Below are 11,102 nucleotides of genomic sequence, written 5' to 3' on the forward strand. Positions count from 1 at the left end.
TCAAGCAAATTCTAGACACCGGGCTTTATTTATGTTGCTTCTGATCTCATGTATTCCACCCAATAAATCACTGGGAGAGGTCCCAGACTACCCCTTACATCTATCTCATTGAATATAGTTGACATTTTCCAAGTAGCAGAAATATAATTAATAACATATGCTTTCTTTCCTTTCGTAGATTGTTCGCAAACAGATGTAATACAAAATATTCATTTCAGAATCAATTTATGACAGAAAACATGTTGTAATTTAACAGACCAATAACCTTGCTATAAAATAAGACGAGGTAGCTTTTGTAGGAGAATATAGAGAATGGAATGGCTGAAGTACAAGATTGGACTGAAGAGTGAGGAGTAACCCAAAACGCACATGGAGAAAGAGCTTCCCAAGGTGGGAATACTTCCAGGGCCTCTTCAAACTTGGAGGAGGTGAACTCCAGGAGCAGGAGAGACCTGGGGGTCCTTGTAGGCAGATAAGCAATAAGGTAATTTGGTCAAAGATCCCTTAACTCTCAACAATTCCTTTAAACTAGAACACAAGCAATAGATGATTGCCCCAGTGTGACAGCGACACACAGACATCCTTGGATAGAAATGGCAGGGCCGTTCCTTGGGAGGCCAGAGATACTAGGCAAATAAAAGACCTTGCATGTTTATAGGCGAGGATCTTCCAGAGACTCTCTGCAGCATGAGTGTTTTCTGGTTCACCACCATTGATGTGGCCTTTTATGGATCCTGGCTTCCTGCTGAGAACTTGATCTGAAGAACCCGAGCATCTGATTTATAGTAGCCTCAGGCTAGCGTTGCACCCAGACACTGGCAGAATTGGGAAGATATGAGACCTGAGGGAACTTTGCAGGCTAATGAACCTGTGCTACACCTTCACAATGGTGGAGGCTATGGAGCCGTGTGCATTTGTCAAAACTAATAGGACCGCACCCTTTCAAAGCAACTTAAATATAGTCCCAGGAATTTTACGCATGTAAATTATTCTGCAATACAAATATTACAAATTTAAGAACTTAAAAGAAGAGTGATTATTATCCTTCATCCTTATTTTTTAGCTCTTGCTTCCTCCCAAGCTGCAGCCTGTGTGTTGACCCTATCGTGGTGTTTAATCAGGTGACTGGGACGTTCCACTGGGGTTGGCCTGCTTCCCTCAGTTGTCCTTCAGCTGCTCCTCAGGGCTGTCCTGTAGCTGCAGCCCTGGGTTCACAGGGCTTAATCAAAGAGAGGGTGAGTTTGCTTTTTCGGTGGATTTCCCTGCAGCACTTGTACACATGTATAAAGACAGAATTTGGTCCCCCATCCCCCGCTCCCTTCCCCAAGCCCTGTCCCTTTACTCCATGGTCTTCCTTTTGCTTCCATACCATTATGTCTTATGTTTTTCCCCTCCGGCTTCTTCATGGGGGAAACGTGATGCTTTTCTGAATCAGACTTACTTTGCTCACAATTAAGTTCTCCTGTTCCATCCATTTCCCTGCCAATGAGATACTTTCATTCTTCTTTATCGCTGAGTAAAAACTCCACGAGGTATATTTGCCACATTTTCTTCATCCATTCACCTGTTGGCAGACACCTGGGCTGGTTCCATGACTTGGCTATCGTGAATTAGGCTGTGATAAACATGGATGTGTGTGGATTTCTGAACTATGCTTTTATTCTTTTGGATAAACACCAAGAAGTGGTATAACTGGATCAATCATGTGGTATTTCCACCTGTAGCTTTTTGAGGACCCTCCATACTTATTTCCCTAGTGGCTGTGCTAATCTACATTCCCACTGATGGGCATAAGAGGTTCCTTTTCCCCAGAGTCCTTGCCAGCGTCGTTACTTGTATTCTTTTTTTTTGTTTGTTTGTTTGGATGTTGTATTTACATTTTTTAAAAAAACTTAGTGTGAAAAAATTCAAAATGAAAGTTTCTCTTTAAACTATTAATTTTAGTAACAAAATCACAGTTCAGTTTAATACTAACGGCCTAACAATGAAACATTTATAGAGATTTTTTTCTTCATACAATTCAGCATACTATGAAAAACAATTAAAATTAATAAAAAGGTAAAATTCCATTTCCATATCATGTGACTTCTGTATTACTCTCTTTAGCAGTGGACACCAAAGTTTATCATCAAACAAATATTTCTGGATCTTCTAAGAATGAGGCCCCTTGGCTTCTATAATTTTAGGTGATGTATCTATGTAATATTTACGTCTGATCTCATTCATTTCGCCATGATCAAGTACATATGAGGCCAACACTGGAATATGAGAAAAGTAGTTCTTAGCCAGGATATGTTTGTGTTTGATCTTGTGGATAAATACAGGTTCGTATCCCTCTTCAATACTGGTTAGTTTGAGATGAGCAACCGCTTCATCTTTGGAGAGAAGGATGCAGTTCCAGGGACCACTCCAGGGACTTATTCCACCTGACCGTGACTAGATCACTGATATCGTCCCAGGCACTGAGAACTGACTGTGAGGCCCAGATGTTCTCCATCAGGTACTGAATATCCTGTAGCTGCATCAAGAAAGCAATCTGAGAGTTATCATCATAATCAGCTTCTGAAGCGTAGAGCCGTTGCAGTAAACACTTGTACTTCAAAAATGACACATAATGGGGGGGAGGGAAGGGTTAGTGTTAAGGTTAGAGTTAGGGTTAGGGAGGGGGGCAAGTATGGAGGAAGGAACTACTGTATAGAGGGTAAAGAGGGGTGGGAGGGGTGGGGGGAAGGGAAAAAATAACAGAATGAATCAAACAACATTACTCTATGTAAATTTATGATTACACAAATGGAATGCCTCTACGCCATGTACAAACAGAGAAACAACATGTATCCCATTTGTTTACAATTAAAAAAAAAAAAGAAAAGAAAAAAAAAATGCTTCTCGTTGCTTCACCTCATTCTCAAGACTGGTGCAGTGGTGACACCGGTATATGTGCTGGGAGGTGGTTGAGATGGCAAATTCCGTAGAAGGCAAATAGAGCTGGCAATTGCGGCAAAAGTGAATCTTCTTGTAAAATTTCAGTGGGTCTTGAGGGACCTTCAGATGTCTTGCAACTTCAGGATTAAACAGAGGTATTTTAATATAGTGAAAAAAGAGTGTTGCAATTCTTTTTCTGAGTCCTTCAAGGTTATGGGGTTGACTCCTCTCATCATGAGGTCAACTTCTCTGTCAATCAGTTCTAGGATTTCCTGGGTCAGTTTATATTCATGTTCCTTCACAGTGTGTTTAAGTGTTAAAAGTATATCCAGTCTCTCATCTTGAGAGAGCGTTTTCAGAATAATGCACTTATAGATGTTCTGCAGTTCTCTGGCTCTGATGGTGAACTGGGTATCCATCTCAATTGTTTTGCCATCAGCTCTTCTCCATGTCTTTGGAGCTGAACACTTATCCAAAAAAGCTTGTATTGCTGATTCCTGTCTATCCAAACAAGCAATGTGTCTGTGTCTCCCAATGGAAGCAATTATCTGGGTCTCTTTTTCCAAAAGTTCACACAAAGCAGCCTTCCTTTCAGCTCCAGTGAGATACTGGTTAATCCGAGAAAGTTCTTCTTGATGCCAGAGGTCTAGTGCAAAAAAAGCTCAAAGTCTTCGTCTGTTTTAGGATTATGTCTCCGGTCATAGTCCTTTTGCAACCATTCTTCTTTGTCTTTAATTTTCCTTAGTTCCTCCTGTGCTTCCCACTCCAACCTCAACCGTTTCTGTCTTTTTAGTTTCTCTACAAAGACTTTAGCATGCCATTGCCTGTAGCGAGTCTGTATTACTGTCACTGCCTTCAATCTTCGGGCATGGTATTCTGCAGCTGAAAAATATTCCCCTGGTTCTAACAGTTTATCAGTCATATTTGATACGTACACACCAATTTTAGACATTTGTGTGGATGTTGTATTTGTAGTTTGTTGGAGCTTTTTTCTCTGAGAAACTGTCTGGGTGTCCCTAGAAAATGCAGTGACTTTTGCGGGGCTCTTTTTAGGTACAGTTTGGGTTCCAGCATTGTGATTTTCTGTTCCTGTTATTTTATGCCTAAATCCACCAAGAAATGGCTTGTGAAAATCAGACTTTATAATCTCAACAGTCACCACCTGGTATTGATTAATGCCAGTGTGTACGGTGACAGTTATGATTTGAGAGACATTGCTTAATCCCTCTATCCTTTTGATGGGATATAGATCTGGATTCGTAGATGAGAGTTCCAGTTGTACAATTTCCTGTGGCTTAATTCCATGTTGTATAAGAGTCTCATTATTTTTAAGAATTATTCCTGCATAACTTATCTGCAGTACAAAAGGTGGGATTTTTAATAAGGGTGAAAAGTGATCCTTGAAGTATTTAAAAATGGTGTCAACTTTGAAAGGCATTATAATTTTCTGGCCCACAGGAATAAGTACAACTTTTACTGTTGCTGAAGATTCTCTCACTGACATTTGCAAAGACTCCTTTATAGCCTTTATTTTATTCAGAAATGCCAGAGTATCCTCATTTGAATTCTGTTCGGTTAACTGCACATGGGGCTGCTGTGTATCATATCCTAGAAAATGCAAGGATTTTTTGGAAGACACAACGCCTTCCAGGAGTTTTCCTTCCTGTTTCAATTCGAGACTTAAAATGCTGATGTCACTGTGCTCCTCAGGTGACTCATTGCCCTCACTGAGTTCTAGTTCAAATTCGTGCTCTTCACTTAGATCTGACTCATCAGTTTCCCATCAGCCCGCAGAAGACATTTAGTGATTATATTGGCCATTTCCAGTGGTTGGCAGGTGGCTCTTCCACTAATGGCTCCCATGGTTTCCACTGCAGCATTTTTCTTACCAGTCTTAGTTCATTTTCAGCCTGAAGAATCACCTCTTTTATTTGGCCAAGTTGAAGTTGGTCTTCTAATTTTTTAACGTCTGATTCCGCTTTAACTATACCCAGTTTCTCATTTGTAATCTGCTCTGTATATTTTCTATATGCTGCATTTTTAGCGATATGCTCAAGAACATCAAGAATCTTTGCATACAATATTCTTAGCCTCTCATGTGGATTCTCACATACAGCCAACCCCACAAGGCCAGTGGTCTTCTTCAGCACACCCGCCATGACAGCCCGTTACTTGTATCCTTGAAGACTGCCATGTGACTGGAGATGAAATCTCAGCGTAGTTTTGAGTCGCAAGGCAGATCAAATGGCTAAAGATATTGAACCTTTTTTTCATATAATTGTTGGCCATTTGCACTACTGTTTTTGGAAAGTGTTCAGTTCATCTGTCTGTTTATTGATTGGGTCATCTGAGGTTTCTGAATTCTTTATATATTCTGGATAGCAATCTTCTGTCAGAAGAGTAGCTGGCAAAGTTTTCTTTCATTTCTTCCAGCTGTCTCTCAACTCTGTTTTTTGCGAAGCAGAAACTTTTTAATTTGATGTCATCCTATTTATCAATTAGTTTATTTTCTAAGTTATAGGATCCTCTTTAGGAAACATTTGCCTGTGGCTACATGTTGAAGCGTTTCCTCTATTTTTCTTCCATAATTGCAAAGTTTCTAGTCTTAGGTCTTCGACGCGTTTTGCATTGTCTTTTGTGCAGGGTGGAGATAGGGTCAAGTTCATTCTTCTACATATAGATAATCCAGTTGTCCCAGTACCACGTATTAGAGAAGCTGTCTTTTCTCCAGTGTGTGATTTGGGCACCTTCATCAAGAATCAGATGATTGCAGGTGCAGGGGTTTGTTCGTGTGTCCTTTTTTATTTCAGTATTATTCTGTTTTCTTTCTTCTTTCTTTTTATTATGGCTCTGCAGTAGAATTTGAAATCAGGCATAGTAATACCTTCACCATTACTCTTTTTGCTCAGGACTGCTTTGGATATTCTGGGTCTTTTGTTCTTCCATGTGTACTTTAGGATTTTTCCAGTTCTGTGAAGAATATCATTGGTATTTTGATTGAGATTGACTGAATCCAGTGATTGCTTTGGATAATACAACCATTTTAACATTAATTCTGGACACGGGAGGTCTTTCCATCTTCTAGTGTCTTCTTCAATTTCTTTCTTCAGTATTCTATAATTTTTCATTGTAGAGGTCTATTACCTCCTTGGTTAGGTTTATTTCTGAGGTTTTTTTTTTTTTTTTTTGAGGCTACTGTGAATGGAATCATTTTCCTGATTTTTCAGTGGACAAATTATTAGTGTGTAGAAAGGCTATTGATTTTTTTTTTTTTTTGGTACTGTGGATTGACCCCAGGGGTGCTGAGCCACATCCCCAGCCCTTTTTGTATTCTATTTTGAGAAAGAGTCTTGCTATGTTGCTCAGAGCCTCACTAAGTTGCTGAGGCTGGCTTTGAATTTGCGATCCTCCTGCCTCAGCCTCCCAAGCCACTGGAATTACTGCGAGCCCCACCAGGCCCGGCAAGCCTACTGATTTCTGTATGTTGATTTGTTTCCTGTTACTTGACTGGATTCATTTATCAGTTCTGGAAGTCTTCTAGTGGAACCTTTAGGGTCTTCTTAATCATAAGCAAGTAGAGATAATTTGACTTCTTCCATTCCTATTTGTATCCTTTCTTTCACTTACCGGATTCTCTGCTAGAACTTCAAGTACCGAATGTACTCTGTGTCCAGAGTGGACATTCTGGTCTTTTCTCTGATATCAGAGGAAGCGCTTTCAGTTTAGCCCATTCAGTATGGTGTTGGCTTTGTCTTTATCACCTGCAGCCTCTATTATGTTGAGTGAATTTCCTTCCATCCCTAGTTTCTTCAGGGCTTTTATCTTGAAATGGCATTGAATTGTGTTGAAGGCTCTCTGCGTTTATTGAGAGGATACGTATTTCTTTCCTTGGTTTTATTCATGTGGTGTGTCACATTATTGATTTGAGTATGTTGAACCAGGCTTGCATCCCTGGGATGAAACCAATTTGATCATGGTGTGTCATTTTTTAAGTGTGTTGTTGATTTTAATTTGCTGATATTTTGTTGAGGAGTTTTTCATCCATGTTTATTAGTGACATTGGTCTGTGGCTTCTTTTCTTGAAGCACCTGTATCTGGTATTGGTGGTGGAGTAACACAGCCTTTGTAGAATGAGTCTGAAGTGGTCCACCCCTTTCGCTTTTGTAGAATAATTTGAAGACTATTTGTATTAGTTTTTCTTCTTCTTCTTTTTTTTTTCAGGATTGCAACCAAACTTTGTTTTTAAAAGATGACTTTTTGACACTTAAGGATTTCACTGCAAACTCTCAATTATATAATCACAAAAAAATCCATGCTTCAGGAAAACAGCCTTAATCCTTATATAAAATTCATGTCAGGTGCCACAAAAATAGATGGTCAAGTGTATAAAGGAGAAACTGGACAGAAGCAGTATTTACAAATTTAGATAATGTGAGACATTGTGAGGAAAAACTTTTGGTAATAACACGCTACATACTTTCACACACTACATTTCCAAGTGATACCTCTATAAATAATAAGATAAAGGTCATAATGTGAGGACTGTAACTTAAATTCAAAGTCATCATGTTGAGGACTTTAAATGAAATTCAAGGTTATAATTATGAAAGCTTTAAATCCAGGGTCTTAGTGATAAAGACTTTAAATTCAATGATAGATTGTCTAAGAAAGCAAAAACCATTAGCTTTCAAGTTATTCAGTCAATTAGTTCCCCATAAGTACAAAATATTAGGAATCACTAAATGGATTAGTCTAATTACAAATTTTTTCAGTTCTAAATATTTCACAACTGTAAGAAGTCTTTTCACAGAATCATTAGCCACATAGTTTCTCTCTATCCTTGAGTAGGTATTTCTGCTACACTTTAAATCCTTTTTTCAAAACAATTCCCTCTCCATTTCTATATTTTTGTAAGTAGAAACTATTTTAAAACAGAGGACTCTCTGTTTCTTAGCTAGAAACAGGGACTGCCTGTTCCCTCACTGACTCCTGGAAAGGAAAAGAAAATTCCCAGTTGCTTTTCTACCTCAAAACCACAAAGCAGGGGCTGGGGATATAGCTCAGTTGGTAGAGAGCTTGCCTTGCATGCACAAGGCCCTGAGTTCAATCCCCAGCACCACCAAAAACAAACAAAACAAAACCCTGCAAACCAAACAATCCAATTCCCAGTGTAGTGGGACAATATTTCGTGCTGGTTTCCTGCTATATGTCAAGCACAATTTAGTTATTTTGTATTATTGAGAAATCCATTTAGCACACTAGAGTCATCGAGTGCTTCCACCAGCAGAGGGCGGGCTAAAGAAGGCAGGAGCTGCGGCCCCTCCAAATGGGAACATCAAAGACTCTCCTCCTCTCTCCTCTTCTTCATCTTCATCTGATTCGTCCATGTCAACTGAATCATCATCCTCTTCCTCCTCCCCTTCTTCCTCTTCCATCTCTTCATATTCATCTGGACCCATTTCCAATGGAGCTATAGACACCCTGAATGTCAGACATGCCACATGGTATCAGGGAATGGCAACATTAAAAGATCTTACCTTTAGAGTAAAGAAAATGGAAGGTATAAGGTCCTTCTCTACATCCTGATGTTGTGGAGAATGTGGTACAGCTGGTGTACTCTTATGCCCGCCCTGAGCTGATGATAGGAAATTCACCAACTACTCCAGGTCCTTGAACTTCTTCTATGTCACCCTTGGCATTTGTTATTCTCCAGTGGCGAGTGTCCAATTGACAAGCTTTCTCAGGAAGTGCAGCCTTTGACGTTTCCATCCTGATTCGGTATGTGAAGAAATAGTGGGGTGAGTGTATGGAGCTGAGTTCTGGCAGAAGTGACGTGGAAACTGACACTGTAAAGAGGTAAACCAGTCAGTAAAAGCAGCACCTATGATAAGCATGTCAGTAGCAGCTGGATTCCGAACCATGTGGACTGGGCGTTGGTAGAAAACTTCATTTTGGTTTTGGCCCTGTGCAGCTTTCACTGCCATGTACTGACTCAAACCAGTGTGTATGCAACAGGTTAAAGGGAGACCGTATTTCAGGCCCTGTCTCTGCTGGAATCCTCTGGCCACAGAATTGATGTCTAACAAATCTTAAGAACAACCTTGATGAGACAGAGCTGTACTTCTCGAAAACCAGGAAACCCAGGAGCCACCCATCGCGGACACGTTATGAGCATGGATAGTCATCAGGAAGCTGGCAACCAATCTGTGCTTCCACAGCATCTAGGCCTTCCCCGCGAGCACCCTCAGAGAGAAGCCCATCTGAGGACACCTGGGCTCCAAGTATTTCTTGAGATCATTCTAGAGATCATTCCAGGCCTTTTTAATAGCAGCATACTGATCAATGTATCTGCTACATCAGAGTTAAGTATCTATGAAGAGAGTTCCCACACTGATTCTTCATGTTTTCTCTGCTGATAAGCCAGTAATTTTTGCAGTGACTTCTCCTCAGTGGATCATGACTTGATATCTGGCTAAGCCTTCGATGGACATAGCAACAATTGATTAGGTCCTGTAGTCCAAGAAGGATAAGATGAGGAGCAGGGGATGGGTGGGCAGCCACTCCAGAGTCATAGGCACCGTTTTGGCCTCCATGGCCACTGTCTTGCCTGGCCTGGTGCAGGCGAGGCCCCCTGTATTAATTTTTCTTTAGATCTGTTTAAATTTCACTGTGAACCTGTCTGTTCCTGGGCTTTTTTTCTTAGTTGAAAACTTTTTATTACTGCTTTAATGTCATGGCTTGTTATTGGTCTGTTTAGGTTTTCTATATCCTCTTGGTTCAATTTTGGTAGATGGTGTATGTCTAGATAATTGTCTATTTCTTCCGAATTTTCAATTTGTTGGAATATAAATTTTCAAACAGTCTCTAATAATCTTATGGCTTTCAGTTGTGACCCTTGTAATATCCCCATTTTCATCTCTAATTTTATTAGCCTGGGTCTCTTCTCTCTCTTTAGATTACTTTGGCTAGGGGTTAATCAATCTTCTTTGTTTTTTCAAAGAATCAACTCTTGGTTTCACTGATCGTTTGTATTCTTTTAGTTTCTATTTTTAAAATTTCAGCTCTAATATTTTTTATTTCCTCTTACTTTTATGAATGTTTTGTCTTTGTTTTCCTAAAATGCATCACTAGGTTGTTTATTTGAGATTTTTTTAATGTACTATAAAAAGACTTAGCTCTTAGGACTGTCAAAGTCCAAGAGATTCCAATGTGTTGTATTTCCATCTTCATTTGATTATAAGAATTTTTAAATTTCTCCCTTAATTTCTTCAGTGACCCACGCATCATGCAAAAGGGTATTGCTCACTTGCCATGAATTTGTATAGTTTCTGTCATTTTTCTTGTTGATTTATCACCTAATTCCATTATGGTCCGAAAAGAAGCAAAAATAAATTTCTTTCTTTTTTTTGTATTTGCTAAGACTTGCTTAATGGCCTAATATATTATCAATTTTATAGAATGTTCCATAGTTGAAAAGAAAGTGTATACAGCTGTTGCTAGATAAAATATTCTGTAATTATCTATTAAGTCCAATTGATCTTAGTGCAGTTTGAATCTGATGTCTTTCTTGGCTTTTTGTCTGTATGATCTGTCTCTGAGAGTAGTATATTGAAGTCATCCAGTATTCTTTTATTGGGGTCAATCAGTTCCTTTTTATCAAGTAATGTTTGCTTTGTAATTGGGTGTCCTGACATTCAGAACATAGTAACAATCATTACATTTTTTTCTTGAATTGCTCCCTTCCCCCATGTGTATTGACCTCTTCTAATTTTGGCTTGAAGTTGCTTTGTTGATATGAGAGAAGCAGCTACTCCTGATTATTTTCAGATTCTATTAGCAAGGAATATCATTTTCCATTCTTTCACTTTCAGTCTGTTAATGTCTTTGCCTGTAAGATGTGTTTCTTGAAGACACATATAATTGGATTTGCTTCGTAATCCACTTTTCCATTCTATGTCTTTTAATTGGTGAATTAGGGCCATTTACATTTAGTGTTATTTTAAAAGATTTGTATTACTTCCTGTCATTTTATTTTACTTCTGATGTTTGAATTGTTCTTAGTTATTGTTTGCTTATTTGTTTTTCTAATATGAGGTATTCTTTTCCATACTCTTTTTATTATTTTTATCTTCCTGTTCTCAGTCACCAAAGTCCCCCTCAGAGACAGGAAACAAACCAGG

The 11,102-nt window shown here is 39.1% G+C and overlaps 2 protein-coding genes and 1 pseudogene across 3 annotated transcripts; all 3 read right to left on the bottom strand.

Moving 5' to 3' along the window:
- Positions 1-2,028: 2,028 nt before the first annotated feature.
- Positions 2,029-4,699, bottom strand: LOC306642583 (IQ motif and ubiquitin-like domain-containing protein; the record flags this gene model as incomplete). Its single annotated transcript, XM_079108377.1, is given in 5 exon segments — positions 2,029-2,404; positions 2,406-2,596; positions 2,872-3,143; positions 3,146-3,580; positions 3,583-4,699. Coding segments are annotated over 5 exon segments (2,268 nt in total), but the record flags the coding sequence as incomplete, so codon positions are not given.
- LOC306642789 (NADH dehydrogenase [ubiquinone] 1 alpha subcomplex subunit 5-like) lies at positions 4,699-5,081 on the bottom strand (the record flags this gene model as incomplete). Its single annotated transcript, XM_079108602.1, has 1 exon — positions 4,699-5,081. One exon carries the CDS (start codon positions 5,079-5,081, stop codon positions 4,731-4,733), a length of 351 nt encoding a protein of 116 aa, XP_078964728.1. The 3' UTR covers positions 4,699-4,730.
- Positions 5,082-8,324: 3,243 nt separating this feature from the next.
- On the bottom strand, positions 8,325-9,515 carry LOC306642584 (F-box only protein 3-like; annotated as a pseudogene). Its single transcript has one exon. The product of its transcript is annotated as an F-box only protein 3-like (transcript).
- Positions 9,516-11,102: the final 1,587 nt, after the last annotated feature.

The sequence above is a fragment of the Sciurus vulgaris genome (assembly GCF_902686455.1).
Source record: "Sciurus vulgaris genome assembly, chromosome: 13".
Classification (NCBI taxonomy): Eukaryota; Metazoa; Chordata; class Mammalia; order Rodentia; family Sciuridae; genus Sciurus; species Sciurus vulgaris.